At 45.3% G+C, this 24864-nt stretch overlaps 2 protein-coding genes across 3 annotated transcripts in view; one reads left to right on the forward strand and one right to left on the reverse strand.

The window, feature by feature from the left end:
* The window catches only part of bsna (bassoon presynaptic cytomatrix protein a), an 80895-nt gene that overhangs the window by 45191 nt on the left and 10840 nt on the right, over window positions 1–24864 (reverse strand). For both annotated transcript variants that reach the window (XM_057039917.1, XM_057039919.1), the window contains exons 2-3: window positions 19113–19734; window positions 2585–4063 (exon numbers count right to left, since the gene is read on the reverse strand). In XM_057039917.1, coding sequence (XP_056895897.1) covers window positions 2585–4063; window positions 19113–19734 — 2101 coding nt within the window. The remainder of the gene's footprint in view (window positions 1–2584; window positions 4064–19112; window positions 19735–24864) is intronic.
* Window positions 22202–24864, forward strand: part of LOC130529558 (helicase ARIP4-like) — a 61592-nt gene continuing 58929 nt past the window's right edge. Inside the window, exon 1 of the mRNA XM_057039924.1 lies at window positions 22202–22211. The gene's annotated coding sequence lies outside the window, so the exon portion shown is untranslated. The remainder of the gene's footprint in view (window positions 22212–24864) is intronic.

A 24864-nucleotide genomic window follows, 5' to 3' on the forward strand; every position in this document is an offset into this window, starting at 1 on the left:
CATTTACGGCTGGAGGAGTCGCCAGTTCATCACCGGGCCCTGTGTGAGGATTTCTGGGTTCAGTACCTTGCTCAAAGGTACCTCGGCGTGAACCGTCCGCTTCTCAACTCCCTGCAGACTGAGCTAACACCGCCTATTATCTGTTACTTTATTCAAATTTAGAAGAAAATGTTGAATTATTTTTTAGTCTGTGCCTCACATGTGCAATCCCATCTTGTTCTGTTTACTTACCCTGCATTTATACAGTCATCAATATACTGACATTTGTTAGAAAACTACATATCTACATATTTCCTATGAACAAAACCACGTATCTTGTGAACCAGTAGCAAACTTCCTGTTATATTATATAACCCACATGTACGTATTGTCAGTGCCGTTTACCAACCTGCTAAAATGTCACAATTGTTAACGGCTGAAGGAAATCTGGGATGATCAGATATTTTACCAGATGACGGCAATGAGGAAAAACAATTATCCAGCAGAGGAGGAGATATAGGAGGAGAGTGTTGTGAGCAACCCCACAATAAAACTGTTGTGATCAGTTGATACTGTTGGACTAAACTTCGAGCATCTAGCTGAAGAATCCAGCCTGTGAAATGAGGAAGTAAATTAGCTGATCCAGCTCTAAAAGTCAGACCTTGTTACCATGAAACAAGCTTCCGGTGTATCGTCATTCCGTTACCCTCCTCACAAGATCTTGTTTGTCCTACTGTTCCACTTACTGTCATCTGTGTGTGTGTGTGTGTGTGTGTGTGTGTGTGTGTGTGTGTGTGTGTGTGTGTGTGTGTGTGCGTGTCTTCCACCTGGACCAATGCCTACACGTGACTCATCTGTACACGCCCTCTACCTCTCTGAGACAGGTAGAGACCTATCTGTTTCCTCTGAGCCCCTCTTTAAATGTGTCTTTTTATTTGTCCCGTTTTTTACAAACTGACAATTCATATTTACGCTCCTGTAAAGACAAGTGGACACTGAAGAGGCTCAATCCCGCCTAGTTACTTTTCAAAAACGAGTCGCCATCTAGTGGCCGTGTGCATACTGACAGGGCAGAGGTGGGGAAACCCTGATGACTCGGGTAACAGAAAATGTCTGGGGGGGTGGGGGGGTTGTAGTCGGGTCTGGTACAGATCGGTTGTCACTACGACTTAAATGTAATAGAAACACAATAACCATGCCATATTAGACAAGAACCATACTGGACCACAACTGGCAACAGCCCCCTCTGTATGTGGCCATTAAAAATAACACTTCACAGAACCTTTGAAGTCTTTGTTTGCGTCGGAAAAGGAGGATCTCTTTTACGATTCCAGTCCCTGACCACTTGGGGCAGTATGATCAAAATAGTTCCATCCATCCATTTTTTACTGCTATTTTCTCTTTTTTGGGGCGGTGGTAATTCAGTCTGTTGGGAACTGGGCTGAGAAGCGGTTCTCCGTTGAAGCCCCGGGTCAGACAAAAACATTGAAGGTGTTCTGGTAGTAGGGGGAGGTGCCAGGACACCATCAGAGTACCGCCGAAGTACCCTTGAGCAAGGTACCCACAAATGCTCACATAGACCCCTGTGATGAACTGGTGGCCCTGGGGAGGACCTGCCTTTGCCCATTGTGTGCCCTCCCCATGACCCTGAAAGGGATAAAGCGGTTAAGAAGACAAAGAAAAAAAGTTCTCTTTTAAAAAGGTATCTTGTCATTGTTTTTTTGCCTTTCTGCCTCATTCTGCATTTCCTTTTTTTTCCGTTCCTGACATTCTGAACAGCTTCTGGCTTTGACCCAAATTGGACATGCAGTCACAACACACGCTTGATCCGCATGTGTGCGACAGTTTTAATGGTCCCGATTTCTCTCGGTCCAAATAACACGTTGAGCGATGCCTTCGTTCCCTCTTTGATTGATGTTGCTCAGGGTCCTACGTACAGTAGTTGCAGTTATAAATAACTCCTGATATCATCTGCCGGTCTCTCCTGAGGCACACAAACTATATCAGTTCTATAAACAAGCATACTCTCCAGGGACCCTGAAGGCATCATCCTGCATCCGAGTGAAAACAACATGAATCACTCTCAATCTGCTTGTCTTGTGCACTAAATGTCCTTTTGCAGTTTTTTTTTGTAGCTTTTCTTCAATCTTCAAGCACAAGTATTTAAAAATGTCTAAAAATAGTCCAAAAGGAAAAGTTGAAATTAACAGTCTGGACAGAGAGGAAAGTAATGATAACGATGTCCCAGGTCACCTTTCTTGCTACCAGTTTGATGCTCGCTAATGTTTTTGTCTTGTTTTGATACCACTATCAAGCTGAAAGGGGGACGTCCTACTGGCAGGAGGAACAGAGTTAAACATTCTCAGGTCAATACGTTGCTCCCACCTGCAACCACAGATCGATTTACTGGAGTGAGAGATGTAAATGTAGTGATTGAGGAGGTGCAACAGGAAGATGAACTTCTGTTTGAACTGTCTTGTATTGACCGTGTAGGAACCAATTAGCCTGAATTTGTGTGTTTGTCAATTTCTTCCTCAAACCTGATCACGCTGGTATTGGTGCATTTGTGGCATCATGCAACAGAATATTTCAGGTATGTTCTTACCTCCACCAGGTGCGGGGTGGGGTTGAAGCCACACAGGTTGCACACTTGGCTTTGACACTGTGTGCAGCTGTTGTAGTTCGGTGGGTCGCTGCTGCCAATGTTCAGCTCTGTTTTGCAAAGAGGACAGTTCACTTTAGGCTTAGCAGGCTCTGGTGCTGGCACAGGGGCCACTGCGGGCTCCTGTTTTTGTGGCGCTTTCTGCGTATGAGCAGGTGTTTTCTGATTTTGTTGTCCTTGCAGGCCTTTCTGGAGATGGCCAGGCAACTGCTGTTGTGGCATTCCTTGCTGATGAGGCATACTGGTCTGCTGCTGGGTTGGTGCATGGGGTCCACCCATTCGGGGAGCTCCTGTTTGGCTCTGCTGATAAGGGCTTCCCATTTGGCTGGACACATGAGGGCCCCCCATTTGACTTGGTTGCTGAGGTCCACCCATTTGACTCATTTGGGTCGGACCACCCCTCTGGCTTGGGGCATGTGGGCCACCCATCTGGCTTGGGGCATGTGGGCCACCCATCTGGCTTGGGGCATGTGGGCCACCCATCTGGGTCTGGGCATGTGGGCCACCCATATGGCTCTGGGCATGTGGGCCACTCATGGAAGCTGGAGCATGGGGACCACCCATACCAAAGGGTTTGGTGAAAGGGGTCCCTTGTTGTTGCTGCTTATTGTCAGGAGCTGCATTGCTGAACACCACCTTGCCTCGTGCTGGGCTTGGCTGGGTTGCAGCAGTGGGAAGAGGATCAACATTTATCAGGGTACTTGCCTGATTAAGTAGCGATGCCCCAAAACCAAACAATTTTGTCAACCCATCCTGAGCAGGAGGAGGGGCCTGACTCGGAGGCCTGTGGACTGGGGAGGAGCCAGCGCTCCTAGTCTGGTCGTGATGTCGTGCCACGGACTGGTGCATCGGAGAGCCGCGACCCAGATCAGGCTGGGAAGGAGCCTTTGTCAAGCCAGGGAGAGGCACAGCGCCAGGGTGTGGAATCCTTGGTCCTCCAGGCTGGTTTGGGCCTGTAACTGGTCCTGGAGCTTTTTGGGAGTATGAGTCGGACCTTACACCCTGCTGATAGTTCCCTGTCTGAGCCTGGGGACCCCCAGGGCCTTGATGTCTCTGCAAACCTGGGGATGTATGAGCTTGAGTCTGCAGTCCTGAATGAGAAGCTGCGTATGGCTGGCTTTGAGATGAGGGATACTGTTGAGACTGGGGATACTGCTGGGCCTGGGAGTAGGGTTGAGTCTGACTGTAGGGCTGGGGGTGCTGCTGATGCTGTTGTTGGGTGGGCTGACTGTGTGCTGGAGGCTTGGGCTGTGCCACTGCTGTCGGCTGTGTTGGCTGAGGCGTGGGCTGCTGGGGCTGGACAATGGGTTTGGCTTGGTGGGACGGAGAGTGAATCTGCTGCTGGCTCTTGGAGCGAGGTGTCGTCATATCAATGCCAAGAGCTCTTTGCATCTGACAGTTCAGACACAGCCACTCCTGGACCTGCGGACACAAAAGAGAGATTTCAATTTGTTTAACCTTTCTCTTGTAGGTACAGGGGCATTTGGTCAGGCTACTCCCCTGGCCTACATGCAGCATCTCCACATTTGACAGGAAATGACTGATTTAACCAAACACAAGTCCAACTTTATCAACAATCACCTACCAGCAATACAACTGCTACGATGCTACATGCTACAATGATTCATCACTCAAGAAATGTGTTTCTCCAGTTCCAGGTTGGTTTTACTAAATCCAAAGCTCTGACTTTCTCCACCCATACCAGCATCAAAGGGGCCTGACGTCTGCGTTAAAAATCTAATCTAAGTGTGCACGTTGCCAGTTTGCTGTAATGATTGACGTTGCACAAACCACAGAAAGGCTATAAAAATGAACATCACCTCAAATATGAATCATTAATATCATTGAAAGCAAAGAGCTATTGAATAAATACCACAGCTAAATCAGACCGGATGCTCAATCACACACCGACAGGCAGTGGTATTTATTCAGCCGACTTCAAAGGATGAAAGAGACGAAGCATTCGGATGGTTCTGCATAGGATGTGCCCCATCTTTCCTCCAGTGGAAAGCACCAGTGCAGCGAGAGAGAGAGAGAGAGGAGAGAGAGAGAGAGAGAGAGAGAGAGAGAGAGAGAGAGAGAGAGAGAGAGAGCAGTTCTAATCAACCAGAAATGGGGCAGCGAGGGGTAAATCAACCACAAATTGACTATAGTGCAGAGCAATTGCCGCGCTGAAACAGCAACCTTAGTGAAGAGCATTTCATCCCTCACACGCGGAGACGCACACATGCACGCACGGACACGCAGGAGCAGATAAAAGTGAGACACAGTTCCAGAGCTATAAATAAAAGCATCACCCGTCCTCCGTCTCCTCTCCTGTCCTTCTGCTGTTCTTGTGGAGGTGAGCTGATCCTCCCATGTGTCTAGACTTCATCTGGCTGTCTGAGTCCTCGTGGCTCCAACGTGCAGCTCCAGAGTGAACGGCAGCAACCTGCCCGTCCTCCGTCCCCCTACGGCAGCGACGCAGCCGCCACGGCAGCCCCAGATATCCTTATTTCAGCTCCTCTGCAACCGAAGCCATAAATCTCTGCATGTTCCGAGTGCAGCTCCCATCCCTTTCCCTTCCCATAATGCAGTGCGCAAATGGACTGTATCACCCCAGCTGCTGTCCGCGCACCTCCGCCCCCTCCCCCTCCTCCCCCTCCTCTTCTTCCTCCCCCACAAACTTATTTCTTGTGAGGTGCCAGAGCACCGTCTATGAATCTGAATGAACAACGTACAAACTACATCGCGCATGATTATTTTGTCATGCCAGGTGGAACATTTATGTCCTCCATCACAGATCCTATATGTTATGATATATGTTATTGCTCAGCAACTGCAGCCTCTGCTCCCCCACCTCCTTAGCATTCCCCCCATATTCCTTCCATTCCTCTTTCTTCCAGCCCCTCTCTGATCAGGTTAGAAATGTAGGTCTCGTTGCCTGAATAGCTAAATCAGAAGAGGATTTAAAAGTATAATTTTGCGCCTACTCCTCCCATGTTGCACAGCCATAATTACTTCAGATGGAGAGGACCGGAGAGAGATGGAGCAGATAGGGAGGGAGCTGGGGACGGTAATGAGGCCCTGTTTATCAACCTGCTTTGTAAGCAACATTATATCGGACGTTCAGATGGAACGTGTTCTGTGGTGGAAGGTGGAGGGACGGGGAAGCGAAGGGAGGAGACGGGCGGCAAATAGTGGCGCAAGGCGAGTCAGCAGTCCTTTAAATCATGACAGGTTTTAGCTCCTCATCATGCTAAGCTCGCTCTGGAGAGCAAGAGCAAATAAGCCTTCCTCCACTGCAGAGCGGATTCTTTAGAAAATTAGTTTTAATGCGGGTGACACATAACAACAGGTGGGAAACAACAAATCGTCTCATATTGATCTGACGTGGCATTCTGCATGTGGGCTGCCGTTCCATATTTTACTGAGGTGTTCTTTGGTTTTACGGTCAGTATTGGCTGAGCGTAGTTTTGGGAAGTGTTGTGTGAAACGACTCGGGCTTTACTGACAATGGTGACGATGATTCGAGGGTGACAGTAAATCCTGACAGCGTTCCAGTGAGTCAGCACAAAAGCAACGTAGCCATTAGAGGCCGACACCGCCCCAGCAGCAGCTTCAGCTTCACACGGGCAGAACTTTCTCTGGTGTGCATCAGCATGGGCGTTTCCTGCACCTGGAAGCACCTGAGTCCAGGTGCTGCCCCAACGTGGGAACAATCCAGTCACCAGCTGCATCATTTCCACCGTTTTCAGGACTGTGCGAGTGTCTCACGAGAGCAGACGGCTGCAAAACTGTGTCCAGAAAGCAGGAAAATAAGCTCTGATGAGCTCCAGAGAGTCAGCAATGAGGACTGAAAAGAATTGTTCATTTCCCTTTGAATTTTACTGAAACATGGCTGACTGCAAATCCAATTTTTCTGCTAGTCAATTCTGTTGTACCAGCAGATGCTATTTTAGCTTAAACTGTTGTTAGATTAAGCTAACGGAAGAAGAAAACAAGCCTTCAGTATAAATTCTGAAATACTAAAGAAACATATTTCAGTGAAGTGACGTTTCCCCCTTAGACTCATGGGTTTATCTCATTCCCACATACCCACAGCCATCATAAATCCTTCACACGCACACACAAGCACACACACAATCCACATTTCCGCCTACAGGAAAGAGAAATAAAAGGATTTTTGCCGCTCTGTCTTGATGGCAGGATGAGCTTTTTCCTGCGGCTGCGTCGTGCGAAGGCTGTCATTGATACACACCCAGTCAGAGCGTTCACAGATGCGATTCACACACATCCCAGCGACTACCTGTCAGCATTAAATGTTCACGTCCCAGTTCCCCAAATACCACTTGTGTTAAAAGAGGTGCTAAAGCGAAGGGAATCGGAGGTGTGATTTAGATTTCTCCACGTTCCTGGAAAGCTGTTCATGTTTTTATCTCATTTTTATTTTCCTCAGTTCTAAGATATTATTTTATAGGTAACTGGGCTCACTCACAACCACAGCCTGGGAACCGTTCAGCCGGCCCTAATCCTAAACTGCAGGCAGCTCCACTGGAGCTTGTGTTATAAGACCGTGTGTGGAAGCTCTGGTAGCGCCAGCCGTCTTCCTTCTCCACCATCACAACACTCCACAAATAACACAAATCCACCGTTTCTGTAATAATTATCTGCATCATTAACATCAGTTTTCTCTAAACTGAAGCTTGTTCCTGGTCAGACTCCCATTGAATTACGCTGCCGTGCGTCACCATTGTGTTAATGCGCTTTTATTACAGCGGTTACACGTATGTGACTCCACACACTACAGGCAAATATACAAATATGTTTACAGGTCAAAATGCAACATTTTCAGAGCTGACCCAAAAATCTCGACTCTTTTTCTCGTTCCCAGCTTAAAGGAGACTGAAATATGACTTTAACTTGAGGCAATGGTGGTAATGTAGCAATTTAGTGTCAGATTAAATAATGATGAATTAATAATGAATGAAAGAGTTTTGCCTCATTCAAATAGTACGGTTTTATTCTGTTGACCACCTGGGACACAATACATTGACCTTGATTCAACAGATTAAAGGGCTTTCTCCTTCAGAATAGCAGTTCCTACTGGTTTCTTATTATAGTAACATGCAGCAATTAAAAGCCATTTACATTAAATGTCAGCTAGCTGTAATTGGTTCCGGTTGGCTGCAAATGTCACATGAATTGTAAAGTAAATTAAGCTCACCACAGGTGTAGCAAAGTGGTTGGTCGGTCTGACTGAGCAGCTCATTTTCTGTCATGGAAACAGGATGCACACGCACAATTACGCAGGCCGTGCGCACACATTAGCACGCTAACGCCACACGTGCAGACACAGCCTAATGCGATGCTCGTGCACTGCTCCTGCAGAAGCCGTTTGCCCCTCCACATAGGGACAAGCTAGCTGTTAATAGACCTGTCTATCACAGCGATCTGCAGCCCGTCAGGGTAAATGGAAGCGCAAAGAGAGCGAGGAGAGGCGTGTTTGCGTGGGGAGAAGATAAATGTGGAGAGTTGGGGAAAACAAGAGGGGAGAGACGAGCAGACGCTTTCAGGGCTGGGTTGGGATTATTTATGGAGCCGTTTTATTCACACGCGTACAGAGGAGCGGTGGAGCAAGGTACACGCACAAACAAGGGTTGCTGAAATCAGGGAAGGAGAGAGGGACCGAGGTCTGGGTCAGACATGCGCTGAGGTTTGTTGTTCATGTAAATGCAGTGTGTTTATCAAGCAGGTTTCTTCAGATTTGAGGGTGTTTCACATCACCTGCCTGCATTCTCCCTTTCACAGGGGGACAGCAGGGACTGGCTCGCATGTACTCATTAGGAATCGACAGTTGTGCGTTACCAAGCACCTAAGGAGCAGCAGGGGTCCAATGAGCTGGATCGCCTGAGCTACCTACGTATATGTGGAGCCACACGTTTTCATTCCTCTCATGCAGTGGAATGTATGAATATATTCAAATTAGGCCCAACTTTGGCTTTTCTGACCTTCAATTGACAACGCCAGCGCACACGTTTGCAATTAAACCGAAGCAGAGACGAGAGTTTTAGTGTGTTCCAGGAAATCAGCTTGCTCTCAACTAGTAATCAGCCTTTTCAATGATATCCATCCCTCCAACACCTGTAGAAACATGCAACTAAACACGAATGAAGGTGGACGAATCGAGCAGATTCAAGGTACTAATGTGTTAGTGTGACGATAAAGAAAAGTAACAAAAATCAGGTTGTGAAAAGTCAAGGCCTTGCTTCCACGGGGGAAAAGAGGAGGAAAAACATAGCGTGAGCTCACTCCGTGCTCGACGATGAGGTTGACTTTCAGTGGTTGAACTTATTTAAAGTGACAGTTTGTCTGGACGCTCACGATCACAGCAGCACACTAATGTCCTGATCAATATTCCACACGGAGGGAGGACGTTCCTGGAAGGAGTCCCAGGATGAAGTACTGAGGTTTGACAGGTAATAATACAGGTACACGCAGAGGCGTTCTCATTTGAAGTCATAGATCTATATCTATATACGTGTGTGTGTGTGTGTGCGTGTGTGTGTGTGTGTGTGTGTGTGTGTGTGTGTGTACTCGGGACAACATCCATTGGTTTAATGGTTTGTAACCTTGAAAAGAAATATTTAACATAAGCTTACCTCATCTAAAAACAACAATCTTAACCCAAACCAACATAATTGTCCTTTCTCAAAAGAAGAATCCATCTTTACCTCCATTACAGAGCGAAGGTTGCACCCATCCAATCCCTTTAGAAATACAGGAGTGTCACTAACGCTACAGTAGGCGGGAGTGGCTTTGGAAAACAGGGTTTATCTGTGCTTAATGTCTGTTGTAAAGCTTTAATTTGACTGCTCTGATAGGGACTAAGTTCATTTGAGTAATTTAATTAAAGTTTTTAAGGCAACTAGTTAGCTATTAAAGTCTAATGAACGCCCTTTATGAAGATTTATGCCGAAAGACCTGCGGCTAAACACTATCAGGAAGACCGATGTCATCAAAATGAAAACAAAGTAGTGAGATTAAAGGGGGGGGGGGGGTCATGTGAGTCTCCACTTGACACACCAAACACGCTGACGGATGAGATCCTTGAGATTTAGATGCTGAATTAACATAACGGCATTAAAAACGCCCTAAACAGACCAACAGGTCCTGACAGCCTGCAGAGGACCAGCGTCCTGCCTGCTCAGACGGAGGCAGAAGTGCCTCAGCGCTTTTCATACTTATTAATATCTGTTTCCAATGTTAGATAAGAAACACTGTCTGGACTACAAAGGCGGGTTTAATAATAAAGAATAGGTTGATTAAAATGCTGACCGGCCCACCCCGAGAGCCCGAGACGGATCTGAACCTTTGAATGATAAGAGTCACACAGAAAGACTCCGTCCAAGAACTAATGGCACTGCAACAGCAGTACACACACACACACACACACACACACACACACACACACACACACACACACACATGCAGAAATCTTCTGAAACGCATATACTATCTCTTTTAGCATGCTCATCCCTGTTTTCCATCACTCCTTTGATCACCAGTGTGAATATATTTGGTGAAATATCCGTTTGTCTGTGTGTGATTGACAGGTGAAGCTCCAGCTGAGAAACAAACAGCTTATTTATGTCATTGCTGAGTCTAATCAGAACATTCTCAACACACCAAAGTCTATGTTTACGCACGGAATAATGAGCCCGACCCGGATCGCTAATTCTCCTCATTAGCCAATTAGCTAAGTTCATCCTGTAGAAAGCTTGTTCAGTCATTTGTTCTAGCGTGGTTCCTGGTCCCGGTTCTGACAGGAGACAGGCTTTAATGTAACCTGCATGAATAAAGAAACCTGCATCTGGATCCACTCATGTAGTTCCACAGTTCCAAGAATCATTTGTTGGGAATGTCTGTTGTTTGTAAGGGAAAATGAAGATTAAACAAAGATTAAAATGCAGCAGTTATCATTCTGGTGACGTGGAGACCGTTTTGTATTAAAGGCTGATAAAAACAAAAATCAATCACCATCCACCAGGCGCTGTTTGCTGAGGTTTAGAAGAGTGGATGAAACGGGGCCACCTCCACCTCAAACAGTCTTATCGCGCAGCTGCAGCAGCCGTTCTGAGGGGGGGGGGGATCAAAACCCCTGTGTGGACGGGTGGAATTTGGGCGAAACGTCTCCGCCGTTGTCCTGAAACAGCTCCCACAGCCAGAGAGCGAAACGACGAGCAGCGCGCGTCACGTCCGGAAGCTGATCCGACCACAGCAGGTGTGTGTTAAAGGCTCTTTAGAGTCTTTAGAGTAGAGCCAGCTCAGTCCAGCAGCAGCGGCAGCATTGTTGACACTTTGGGGAGGGTACTTTTCCTCCTGTCGTTACTCTTTAAAAGCAATAAAAACCCAGCAGCATAAGTTTTGGAACGTGTCTGTTTAAAAGGCGCTGACCTGGCTCTAATCAACCTGACCTTATTAAGTGAACAGCGTCTCAGGAGTGGCTTCACATGCTGACCGCTATAACCGGGAGTCATCCAGCCTCCTCCTCTCCACATGTGCTCTCCGCTATCTTGGCCCACCTTTTGCTGATTTTTTGATTCCATTCTCGTCCATCCTCTTCCTCTTTTTCGCCTCTGTCACCAACATCCTCCGCCCTGACGTCCGCCAAGGCTGACTTTGTTGTCAGCTCGCCCAGTTTCCTTTTTTTTTCTGGTCGGGCTGCTCCAGAGCTGCACTAAACTGGATAATAAAAGGTCAGAGAAGCCTCTGAGCGATGGTCTGAGCAACTTGGACATGAGCGCTCCTCTGGGGAAGTCAGATTGCTTTACAATTGATAGTAAGCAACAGATCAGACTTTAGAGCCCATAAATCAGGGAGGGATGAAGAAAGGGTTTCACTTCCAATCATTTACAGTCATGTGTGTCATCATCAAATCTTTCCCAGCAGGGGTGTCAGAACCCAGTCCTCCAGGGCCACAATCCAGCCGGGTTTTCTATCCTCCCAAGAGGCAACAGGGAACCCAGGTGAAAGGGTTCCCTATCTGGTGGGTCAGAAAACCCGGAGCCTGGAGGACCGGCGTTTGTGGCCCCTGTTTTAGTGCATCATGATTTAAGCAAATAAGTGCATTTTGTGGATGGCAGGTTTTTTTCTGCTGTGCATTTTTATGCAGAATCCTGCACGCCGACAGGTTTGTAGTTGACTCAGTTGCCATTAAATATTCATTAGAAATGTCTGCCTCCACGTGAGCGCACGCATACCTCACGCGAGCTGATTAAAATATAGATGTGTCTGGATGCATGTTTATTTTTCTGCAGGCGTGTTGCTGCAGAGACCCCGGGGGCGTTGCAACCCGCACGTGTGTGTGTCTCCAGGTGGGTGCCCAAGGCTTCGCTCATCCCAGCTCGCGCTCTGCTGCTCTCTCATGGTTAATGCATGTGTAGGGAGAGTCCTCATCCCTCCAGGTTTCTGCCCCTCGCTCTCACCCCCTCTGAGAATAGATCCTGATCCCATATAAACACAGGCAAAGTTAACTCCTCTTCCTCCCCCGGTGTTGAGGGCAGACCTTGGAGGAATTATAGACGGGAAGAAATGTGGTCGAGGAAAGGGCAGAAGGGGATGCTAACGTGTGAAGAGGGTGATAAGGCGACATAAATATAAGGAGCACGTACAAGAGAGGGGAGGATGGATTAGCTCCGAACATCCTCATCAATCACAATACGGGGCCCTCTGGCTGAGAAAACGTTTTAGTTAAAGCCTGTTTAATGAAGGGTGATGAGTCAAGTGGGAACAAAGATTTACCATCCAAAAATGGTGACCAAACAATGCGATACACGCCTCTAAAATGGGCTAAATGATGATTCCCTGTTAGTGCGCCTGGTTTTGGGTTATAGGGACGTATCCATAGATCTACAAACCCAAACTGCTTCACTTCTTCCTCAAAGTTCCAGGGATCCAAATGAGGTACACGGTTGCTCTATTTACTTTTGCTAGTGAGCCGTTGCTAAGGCTAATGTTTTAGGTATTACTAAATGTGTTGGTCTATGAAATTGAACCATCAGCATGTATATAACGTCTATACTGTATTTAATGACTTTATTTAATGACTAGCTTTCTCTCCCTCTTCCATGGCTCTACTTCTGTCTCTGTGGTAGCTTCATCTGCCATATGGGCTCGGCTCTGAGTGGTGCCAGGTTAGACACACTGGGCGGATACTGTTAGAGGACACACACCAGAATTTCCACACACAGACCCAGACTAGCCACTCTGCTGGGCTACAGCCAGGAATAATTCTCAACGATCTTTACAGTGACATGCCTAAACAAGCCAGCGTTGCCCACATCGCCACTTTAGTGAGACATTCTCAACGACTCACAAATGCTACGTTGGTATTTGCTGTTGTGTCTTTTGGTGTGTTGAACACGAGACCAGGTATTCGGCAGAACATTTAAAAGGCCTCTTGGTAAAAAATGGTTAAAGTAAAGAAAGTGAATGAAACTGTTGTGAGGCAAATACCTGCTTAAACATCAGGCAGCTTGGTATCTATTAGCAGCTAAATAGCCATACAGCTAAAGTCCACTACAGACTCATTGGAAAAGAGTTACTCCACTTCCTCCATGACCCAGATGGAAACAAAACATCAGCAGCGCTTGCATGACCCTTTTAACTGAGGAGACCCTTAAACAGGTCGATGGGTGAAAAAACAACGTTTACATTTAGTGCCGGCCTAGAGAGAAACTTTTAACTTTGGTGTTTACTTTAAACATTATCTCCGCAAACACAGAATCACAGAGCAACGACGGCGGGAAAGTAGCAAGAGATGCTCTGTTGACATCGAGACAATGAGCAACTGTTTCCACATTGCCACTGTTTGCTGTCGGAGGGGGTGAAAGTCACATTTACACCTCTTCAACAACTGGCGCGATGTCGGTGTGGGTGGAGAAAAGCAATCTCGCTAAAAGGAGGAGACGTAGCTCAGATGACTGCGGTACTAAACTTTACAGTAGTTTGGCTCCTCTCCCGCATTTGGGTTTGTTGATGATTTATTTAATGCCGCATTGGACGAAGGAGCACAAAACAATGAGTGGGTTAGGTGTCCGCTGTCGCCCCGGCGACGCCGTTGCCGTGACGGCTGCTCCCAGCAGATTTCTCTACCTTGGTATTCCATTGCGTTGCTGGAGATACAGGCATGTAAACACCCTGAAGGAGCCAGTCATCATCTCGCTACGCACGCGCTTACGTACACGCTCGCCTCAGGTTTCTGCTACCCTGGTCACAGCATGAAAATGATGAAAGGGTGTCAAAGAAGGAATGGTGAGAGTGGAGGTGTGAGGCGGAGAGAGAAAGAGGGGGCATGAAAAGAGTCAGGCCAGTGCTGTTTCTGTCTTTAATGGGATCGAGTGGGGCTGCAACGTCGATGGGGATGGAGGGTTTATTCCTGCTGGGGCCACTCAGAGTCAAGACTCCGACAAAGTGTAAAGAACAGGATAGTTTAGAGACTGGAGTTCAACTCCGGCTGTGATTCCCACAGTAACACTGTTCCCCTGATGGGAGGTTGCTGAAGCGTTGTACAGTTAGATGGTGAGCTACACATGCGCAGACATTCCTCAGCAACTAACCCCAACCCAGAACTAGATGTATAACCCTAAATCTGGCCAAGTCTGAACAGACCCTTGGAATCATAGAAACCAGCCAAAATGTCCTCAGGTCGCTACTCAGTATGCAGCATGGACATAAACTACATATTTGCATTGCCTTTCATACAGCAGCAACGAGCAGCAACATTTCTGGTGGCTTTAGTGTCAAAAACCAGTGAACGCAGTCTCTGCGTGTTGCTGCTTCAGCATTTATCAATCTGACACCATATGAGACAGTTTACCCTTAAAAATGACACAAAAGGAAAAGAAATGCACGCGTTGAGGAGGAACTTCATAGAGTTATACCTCTATACCTCTATAATATAACGATGACTATAATATGACTGAGATGAAGCCAGATGTCAGGCTCAGGGAGGATGATGGTGTCTGTTGTTGCAGAGAGGACGGTCGGAAGCAGGAGATGCAGCAGAGAGCAGGGAGGAAAGATGAAAAGAGAATGAGACGAAGATGGGAGAGACTCAGACAGGGTGACGGCCGGATACTTTAAGGAAAAAAGGAAACGTGCATTTCAGAAAATCCGGGAGGCGGCACTTTCGCCGCGTCAAATAAATCTTAATTAGGTGTCAAGATCCAGGCACCCGTGATGAATTTCCCCGGGAGCAACAACACCGCCCATCGCTAATATCAAGCCTTTGCCACTGCTCTGGTCAGTCCTTTAGTCTTCTGAAGTCAGAATTCAGGACTTCTAATAGCAGTTAATTGACTAAATGTGGCAATAAGCACTTGAATTTCCACATACCAGCAGTAAGCCTTATATTTCTGGTTCAAAACACAGATTATGAAGCATTTCAGTGAAAGTTGCTTTGAATTTTAATTAATTTAATCAAATGAATACTCATTTAATATCACCAGATGCTAGTTTTTGATTTCTGGGGTTATTATTATTCTTAATTTTCCCATTGTCTGCCAGAGCCAGCGTGCAGATAAGGATAAAATACTCTCCAACCACCTTCCCTGATGAAGAGCTGATTTTATATTAGCGATATTAAAACATCCTCGGGCTGCAGCTGCTGCCCGACGGACAGAACGCTGGAAAAAACAATGTAGCACTGATGAGCTGACGCCCACCGCTATATTTAACTGGAACCCACTGAAGGTGTCGTCTGAATTATAGTCATTATCCCGCGTCTGCGCTGATGAAAATATAGCCTCCCGTTCAGGTCAGTGAGGTCGTGTTTGTCATTATAGACAGAAACTTTGTTTTTGTGCCTTAACTGCAGCAAGAGGAAAAAACTCCCATTATGGTAATAAATGTATTATATCATTGAAGTGGAAGAGGTAATTACTGAAGTGTCATTCCTGTAACCTGTGTCATTACTACTGTTATTATTATTATAATTAGCATCAGCTCAAAGCTTATTTTACGCTATCAAAAAAAAGCCACCGCATGTTTGTATGTATCGTATTCATGAGTTTATTCACGGGTGTATTTTGTCAGAAATCTAGGGTTTGTGTGAGAAGTCTGCCAAAAAAAAACAAAAAAAACAGAGATGTGAATGAAGATTTTTCCAAAACGATCAAATTGCCGTGGTACGCCAGGGAGACCTACAGCTGGGAGATTCAATTATCCATGATGAAGAGGCTCCAAAGCTCAATGGGCTGGAATGCTCTCTGTGTCTGAGGTAATAAGAGGGGCTAATGTCTTCAGTCCCATCGTGGAGGAACCGTCTCTGTCACATCTGCCTTCCATTTGGATCCCCTTCACTCAGGAAACGCCGGCGTAACCTCGGCTTTTTCATTCCAGCAGAGTTTAGATCTGCCGAAGGGAAAACTAGTCTCAATGTCGACCAGCAAGGCCTCATCAGAAAGTTTGATGGGAATGCTTTTAAATGTTGGTGTGAAGAGAGGCCCCTCGGTGGCAGGTTTCAGAAGTCCAGGGTTTTGTCTGCATGGCTAATGTTGAGAAATGGGGACGATTAACGGTGGCGTCAGATCAAGCACCAATATTCTGATGTTGCTATGAAACAGAGCTGGCGCCAAACACCTGCCTGTTTAGCTGAGGAGAAGAAAGGGATGGATGGAAATAGAGTAGCTGAGAGGAAGAAGGAGTTTGTTATCTCCTTTTGCAGCTCACTTTATCCTGTCTCCGCCTAAGAATAACTGATCAAACGTGAGCTCTGACGCTGAAGATGCAGGTGAAACACGGAGAGGGCAGCGTTCTCTTTATACTTTCTTCCTGACAGAACAAGAAATTCAAAACAGAACTTCCAATCTTCCCTAAACTTCTTCACAGCTTCCTGCTGGTTGCTATCAGGCTGACCGAGTGTGCCGCAGGTGCTGACATGACACATATCCTTCCACAGCCTTACGCAACTGTAAACATGGTCTGTTGTTACACACACAAAAAAGGGTTTCATTCAACCACTGACACAAGACATCAAATGAGAAAGGCTGAAGTCTGTGTGAGGTACAATAAAGGCTTCGTTTCCATATAAACATTTCAAATATCCCATTTGACTGAACTCTGGCCCAGGAGAGGAAGTATTCTCTGTCTTATTGTTAGATGCAAGTTAACAGCTCACATATGTAGAAAACGTTGTTTATGTTTTGTTCTAGTTCGTTATATTTAATGAGAAAATGACAGTAGCTGTGGTGCGTTTGAGACCCCCCCCAAAAAAACTGCATTTTGAATGTCACAATTAAATCCGACAACGCACAGACAGCAGCTCAGTTATGAACCTTCATGAAATTATATTAATGGCTTTTAAAAACCTCGTCAAAATACTAACCTCTACAAAGCCTCAAACTCTCCTTTTTTTAAGGAAAAAAACTGTTGAGAAAGGATGAAAATACATCCCTGGGGTTCTTTTCTGAACACTGAAAACTTAAAAATCACCCAGAAATGCACAGTGTGGGTGTTAATGAGAACAGTGTGACTCATGTTATGTTCACGAGAAACTTGACACACAACACAGTGACTTCCAAATGAAAGGTTCAATCAGAGATGCTGTTGATTAATAAGCTGCTAGTTCCACTGAGTGCCACAATTCTAAAGGAAAAGATCCACAAACAACAGTGATGTAGGCATTTGGAGGGTTAGGGTTAGGGTTGTGTGTTTAAGACTGACCAATGATAAAAGACAATTTAAAGATCACTATTTTAATTTTTTTTTGTAATACTTAATATTATCATTAATATTTCTAGAATTAAACAAATCTAAATCTAAACAAAATGTCTGATATAACAATGTTTGATTATAAAACTGTAAAATGAACCAGTATAATATAGTCGCAGGTACATTATTAAAGTGGGATCAACGAGTGAAGTGAAAGAGAAACCATTTAAAAGTTGTTTAGTGTTTCAGGATTTGTCCTGCGGCATCCCACAGGGGTCAGTGTTCGTCCCACACATGTTTATCAAACAGGACCAGATTACGGATACAAATGTTGTCGTACTAATAAAAGAGCTTTTTTTTACAACCCTTACATCAATTTAAAAGTTTATGCCACTAAAAGCATAACGACAAAACTTTTTAAAAACTATATTTGTTGGCCATTATTTGCTCTTTACATATTTGAAATAAAATCTGATTCAATTATAAATTTAGAAAATAATCTGGGGATGGTAGCCTACATCTGACAGCCAAATAATTACAGTCCGTGTGCAACAGGTTTCTTTTCCATCGTCTCTTCAGCCATTAAATCGCAGCATTTGATGTGTTTGCTGAGCTGAGATTTTTCCTTTAAGGTTAATCCCCAGATGAACTTGTATAAACTGTGAACGGTACTTTAAAGAGTAAAGGTTCATCTCTGTCTGACAGGGCTCAGACAACTCAATTATAGCTGGAAAGAAATCTTATTTTATGACGTTTTTTTTTTTCAGGGTCTTTTTTTACAGCTTTTTTTTCTAATAAATCTGGGAATTCCTAGTACATTCAGGTGTTTTTAGTTTTTCAAGTTTTGTTGGGTTGTTGACCAATGAAACAGCTGTTTTTATTTATTTCAACACTTAATTATACTGCTGAAACCACCTTTTGTTTTACATTAATAGGATTTCATTTTTTCAGCACACACAAAGTAGAATGTGTGAAAGCGATTACAACTGTTTCATTTGTTTTTATTTCAGGACCTTAGCACTTTATAATAAGGCAAATGTAGACCTCTTTCTGATTAAATCTAGCTGGAGCCGTCTTCCTCTTCATCCCATATTTCCCCATCAAGTCAGCATTATTTAATCAAAATATGAGTGTTGAAGGACACCTGAAGACACATCAGTTCTGCTAATATGAAATAATCTCTTTGGTTTGCCCGGATAAGTCTGCTAAATGTTATCTGATGCAAATGAAATCAGAAGGCAGTACAACAGAGGCTGGCGCTGTTCATTAGATTACCAGAACACACAGAACATTGATTAGCTGTGATAATAACGGATGATGTTCAGTTTTAACTGTTAATCCACTGCTGCTGACAAAACAAGGCCAGAGCTGTCGCACGATTAAATTGTTTTTGCTTTTGATAATGTCCCAATGAGCTTTTATTCTTTGGTCATTCCTGTTGACTTAAACTTGATGATGGGATTCTGTTTCAATCTTTGGAGTTAGTGAACTCTGTACTTCATTTCATTTTTTTTTTTAGTCCTAGTGCCTTAGTCTAAATATTGACTGGTATGTATTGATTATCTGCCCCAACGACTTAATTATTTAAAATGTTAGCTGAATCTTTTATAGGATACTCGAGCTCCAGAGTACTTCAGAGATAATGTCTTACCTAATGTCAGAAATCGTCGAAATCGTCGATAAAATAAATAGCAAAATGATTCATTCCATCTCATCATTGCATAAATAACACCACATTAATATATAAAACCATAAATATGTGTCAAACATGGCCTACCTCAGTGAGGTGTGGATTGGGGTTGAAGCCGCACTGGTTGCAGACAGTGGCCTTACACTGGGTACAGGTGTTGTAGTTGGGTACAGCCGGTGGGTTGGACAGCTCTGTGGTGGTGCACACAGGGCACAGCTTGCTGCTCGGCATTGGTGCAATCTGCGGCACCGAATACGGTGAGGTGGGCGTCACGCCGCGGTCGGGAGACGCAGACGGAGACCGACCGCTTCTCGAACCGCTGAAGTCGACTTGGAGGTTTCGGCGGGAGGCATGCTGACCGGGACTTCCTCCGTGTCCGTGACCCCCCATGCTTGACCCAGGCGGACCGAGACCCATCCCGTGGCCAGATCCAGATCCAGGGCCCTGCCCCATACCTGAGGCCTGACTTGACTGCATGTGTCGGGGGGAAACTGGACTCTCATGAGTGGCCAGACGGTAGGGCTCCCCAGCTCTAGATCCTATTCCTCCACCACTGCCCATGCCTGCTCCCATTCCTCCTCCCATCCCTCCTCCACCTATGCCTCCCATCCCTCCTCCACCTATGCCTCCCATCCCTCCTCCACCTATGCCTCCCATCCCCCCTTGTTGCATGCCTGGTTTGGGGCTACCCATTGGACCCATTGGACCCCTGAAAAGAGAAAAAGAAAGAGGTTGCCATCAAAATAGCGTTTAAAAAAGAGCTAGATTTAGAAGGGCTTAGGTTTGAGTTAACCACTTGGATGTTCCTGAGGCATAACACCGAAACGACTCCCAATTATACAGCAGACATGTCTTTGGAGTGTTGCTATAGCAACAGCACAGCGGCATGAAAATGTCTTTGTCACATCATTTATGAAACACGATAATTCTTGTTGTTAAAAATATCAAAAACCTTTAAAACACTGGGGGGCTCACGGAAGCACACACAATTACACCGCCAGTCAAAAGATTGGACACACCTTCACATTTGATGTTTTGTCTTTATTTTTCCTACTTTATGCATTGTAGAAGAAATAAAACACTATGAAACAAGTTATATGGAATTATGTAGCAAAAACAAATTGCAAAATAACTCTTGATATGTTTTAGAATTTAGACTCAAAGTAGCCTTCCTTTGCTTTGACAGCTTTACAAACCTTGACCTTTTCTCAGTGAGCTTCATTAGTCACCTGAAATGTGTAATTTAGAGACTTTCTTGCCCTCTTAATGAGACCGGGAGCATCATTTTATTGTGTAGACATCAGGTTGGTACACAGTTGGCAGCCCTACTTGACAACTGTTAGAATCTATATAATGGCAAGAAGTAATCAGCTGAGAAAAGAGAAATGACAGTTCTCCATTATACGAAGAATGGAAGGTCAGCCAGGCCAGAAAACTGCGAAAACTTTGTATGCATCCCCAAGTGCAGTTGCAAAAACCATAGTGCTGAGACGATCAAGGCTCACAAGGCTCACAAGAAACCACAACTAAGGAAAAAACAAGGAGAAGAGATTCGGTTGGGTCAAAACACAGAATGAACAGTGGAGCAGTGGAAATCTGTGCTTTGGTCTGATGAGTCCTTATTTGAGATCTTTGGTTTCACCCGCAGTGGTCGGTGACCCCCAAACACACAACAATGGCTCAGCAGCTCTGGAAACTCCTCCAGGGTGGTTGTAAAACTCATTTAAGGTGACTTCCTCATGAAGCTCATTAAGCGAAGGCCAAAAGTGTGCAAAGCAGTGGTGAAAATCAGGAGTGGATATTTTGAAGAATCTATAATATAAAACACGTTTTGAGTTATTTCAGAGTTTTGTTTCCTACTTAATTCCTTCTGTGTGTATTCATAGTTTTGAGGCCTACAGCGAGAATCTACGATGTTAATAGTCATAAAAATAAAGAAAAAGCAAGCTCGACTGTAAAGCGGGTCTTTGTAGACCACTCCATGATAATACCAGTGACCCCAGTTACAGCCAGAAACACATCGAACCTCTGCGATCCCAGTTCTGGAATGAACATGCGCCCATGAGTCCGGGTCTGGTCTTCTCCCAACTGTGAGCAGTGGGAGGACAATGAAAGCGGAACTATTGATTACTAATGATTAGTGAGCTCAAATGGTCCAATTTGCTTTCACTTTTACTCAGTTTATCATATATCACTATGTCTTTTGAACATAACTTCTTTTCTCTGTGTGTGAGTGTGTGTGTGTGTGTCGGTGTTTGTGTTTAAGAGGGAAAAGATGACTCAGCAAAAGCCTTAAAGCTTTTCCTGAGGCCCGACTGTCATGGGAGAAGCTCCATGGAAGGAACGCTCAAACTGAACATGAGTCAGCAAAACAAGGAGCAGTTTTCCAGATGTCTCACTTCCATGCAACATCTCCGTCCCATCAGCGTCTCAGCGACGGGACGCTGATGGGACGGCCCCCTGCTCTCTTGTGTTTGCTCTGGGTCATCCACAGCCCTTCTGTTCCGCTGATTCCTGCTGCTGCTGCCCGCCACCAGGAAACACCAGAGTTGTTGATTCAACACGTGAAATACAGACTGAAACGGGAGGACGATGACAAGAGTGAAGCTGCCCCACTGTGAGTGACATGCGGGAAAAAATGTTCCCACAGCTGGAATGATTGAATTTTAAGATGAATTAGTGAAGTTTCTCTCACTTTGGTGAACACGCGCTAAAGGACTGTATTATCACACGTTTCTTCAAAGCATTTACGTGGCATTTTACTGTCCTGTTGGGTGTCAGTAAACGTTTCTTCATCTGTGTTCTTGACTGTCCACATCAATAAATCTCCCAGAAGCAGTGATGAGCAATAATCTGTGTTCCAGCTGTAGTTACACATGTGCAGAATGTATATGTTTAGCATATGAGTCCATCTTGTGATGGACTAGCAACAATATAGAATAACATATTGCTTTATTTCAATAAAAAAATGTGGAGAAGAGATTTATATGGTAAAACTGCAACTGGTGGGGGAAAGAATGGAAAGGGAGCCTGTGTGAATACTGGTTTTCCGGGAGACACTGTGTCTAATTTTGAGAAACCGAAGCCGACGCGGGTGACAAGGCAAATAACAGGAACGGTCCTCCTCCTGGAGTGTTTACACACTTCAGCTCTGCACAGGCAACATTCATCACTGTCACGGCCAACATTTAATGACCCAACACACACGCACACAAACGCACACATGCCTGTTGAGTCAAAACGATTTCCCCCGCTCCCATTACAACCCCGCATTCACGGCGGGACTGTGGAGCAGGAACGAAGTCCGTCCGCCAATCAAAGGTGAGCGATGAGGACGTAAACAGATGAAAAGAGATGGCACTCCGACACCAGCAGGAGTTCTTCAGCAAATAAAATGTTTGGACGTAACACTCGGGTTGGTCGCCAACGAGCTTCAGTTTCACTCTCTGCAGTTCTGTCAATGCACAGACGGGAGTTTAGATCTGAGCCTCACATTTCCAGCTGCTACATTAGTAGCAGCACATCAGCGCAGGTTACTCTGGCCTTAATGTAAAAACCTTTTCATTTTACCCCTCTCTCTATTGATAGAATCGCTTTGGTACGCACCGTTTATTTCCATATGCACCCACCTCTCCTCTCAGCCTCCATTTTCATCCTCTTCTCTCTCTCTCCATCCCTTAATAACTATCTCGCTGCTTTCTCAAGTTTACTTGGATTTTCAGACGCTTTCTAGACATTTTAGTCAGAGAGAACAGGAGGTTTCCCTTATGTGGGTTCAATTCATGAAGTTAGTCGCGGAGACTGATAACCTGCAAAGTCATTTTGTGGTACAAAGGCCTCGTTGTTCCTCTGCGTAGCCTGAACATGAACATGAAGGTGTTTCATATGCTGATGGGCTTCGTCATTCATGATTTAGCTCTGCCGTGATTCGCTAGGCCACTTTCCGAGTTTAGACCCAAATACATTGAAGACTCATAGCTAATGACTTTAATCACCAATAAAAAAAAACTCCAATAAATTATTTTGGTCAACCCGTCCCGGCTCCACTGGTCTTCCGATTGTCTGCTGCCCCTTTCAGCATAGTTTCAATTTTCGGGAGATGCGCGATGCATCGGTGTGGCGACGCAGCACCAAGGAGAATCCTCCATAATCTACGCAGGCGCGGAAGCATAAGATGGTTCAATTCTGTCACCGTACCAGATGAGGTAGTCAAAGATCCCAAATACCGTAAGTGCAAAAATGCTGATAAAAGTCCAAATTCTGTTGGTGAGAAGAAAAAATTGGTGCCTTTGATGACGAACACACACACACACACACACACACACACACACACACACAATCAGACGTCACAGATGCTGTTTGTTGGTTTCTCTTCTGCCACCAGCACACCTTGGTCGTTACTATAGAAACCAGGTGGACCACATGTAAACAGAGCCTGAACCCTTGGACCATACGGGCTCATTTTTTTTAACAGCTAGCACCTTTCAGATGCTAAGTAAAGGTTTGTCGACTGGGAGCTGAAGAGTGGGAACGGGAAGCGTCCACAAACAAATGTTTGCCTTTGTTGGTTTGTTGGTATCAGTTTCAATAACAAGTTCAGTATTACAATAGAATACATCAATTTTCTTTTTCTTTTTTGCCATTGCTACTGTGAACTTGAGCGTCTCCCTTTAGCGATTAGTTTTGCCTAAGCTGATGTTGCGTAACAGCTGTATCCGGTCCGCAGACTCGACATGACGACCTAATCCAACATTACTGATTCAGATATTATTTTATTCCTGATGACGATACTAAAGATTTTCTTAATTTAGACCAGATTCTGCTAACAAAAGCACATAAATAGTACAAAAATAAATAAATAAACTGGTCCTGCAGTAGGAGAGCTTGTGTCCAATCTTAGTTATGTAATCTGTGAAGTCTTCACAGATTCACACAACTCATGCTGATGTAACCTCCCAAACACACACACACACACACACACACACACCTGCTGACTGTGTGACAAACATATGCACGGTACACACCGTGCAGTAATGCACAATGCGCCTAGCAGCAACTGATGCAGTGGTACAGATTTATGTCACTGCCCCCTTGTGGTCTGGAGGGTTGTTGTTTTTTTAACACGTCCACATATGAGACAAATTTGTGAAAGCTGTCTTTTTGTGCAACTTCTTAGTTGCAGCATGACACAGGGGGCTGCCTCTCCTCCTGGCTTTCACCGTAAATTCGACACAACGCAAAACAAACTAGTTTCACGCTAAAATCTTTAAAATTAGGCCGAGAGCAACGTTGGACCACCAGTCTTGATTTTGTGCGGATGCTGTATGATGGACAGAGACACGGTGACTGCCCAAAATGCCAACGCACATAAGGCAACACGCGCACGTGCCCTCGTGGGCCCTCAGCAGGAGTGACAGTCAGCTGCATCTGTTTATATCTGCAGCCGATATCACCCTGCCTCTCTGGTGCGTTTCCAGATGGCTGCTAGAAATGGAAACAATTGCTCCGTCATGTGTGAATGCGCCGAGCAGCCGCGCTGTTTGATTTGAAGTGTGCAAACTGCTCCTGCAGTTTTTTTCTTCCGTTATTATTGCGGTTCGGTGTGTTTGTGTACATGTTTGCGCACCCCCGGCTCCTGCAGTGCGTGAATCATCCTCTCTGTGCTACATCAGATTCCAGCAGATGTGCTAGTCCACATAAACAGCGTGATGAAGCGACACAGCGACTGAGGCGTCCTCAACAATTCCCCCACTAAAAAGGAAAAAAGTGTGACCAGTGTTCATGACAACCGGTTACAGCCAACAGGTCCTTGACAGACAGAAGCTAACACTGGTTTGAG

Source organism: Takifugu flavidus, chromosome 8 (assembly GCF_003711565.1).
Source record: "Takifugu flavidus isolate HTHZ2018 chromosome 8, ASM371156v2, whole genome shotgun sequence".
Taxonomy (NCBI): Eukaryota; Metazoa; Chordata; class Actinopteri; order Tetraodontiformes; family Tetraodontidae; genus Takifugu; species Takifugu flavidus.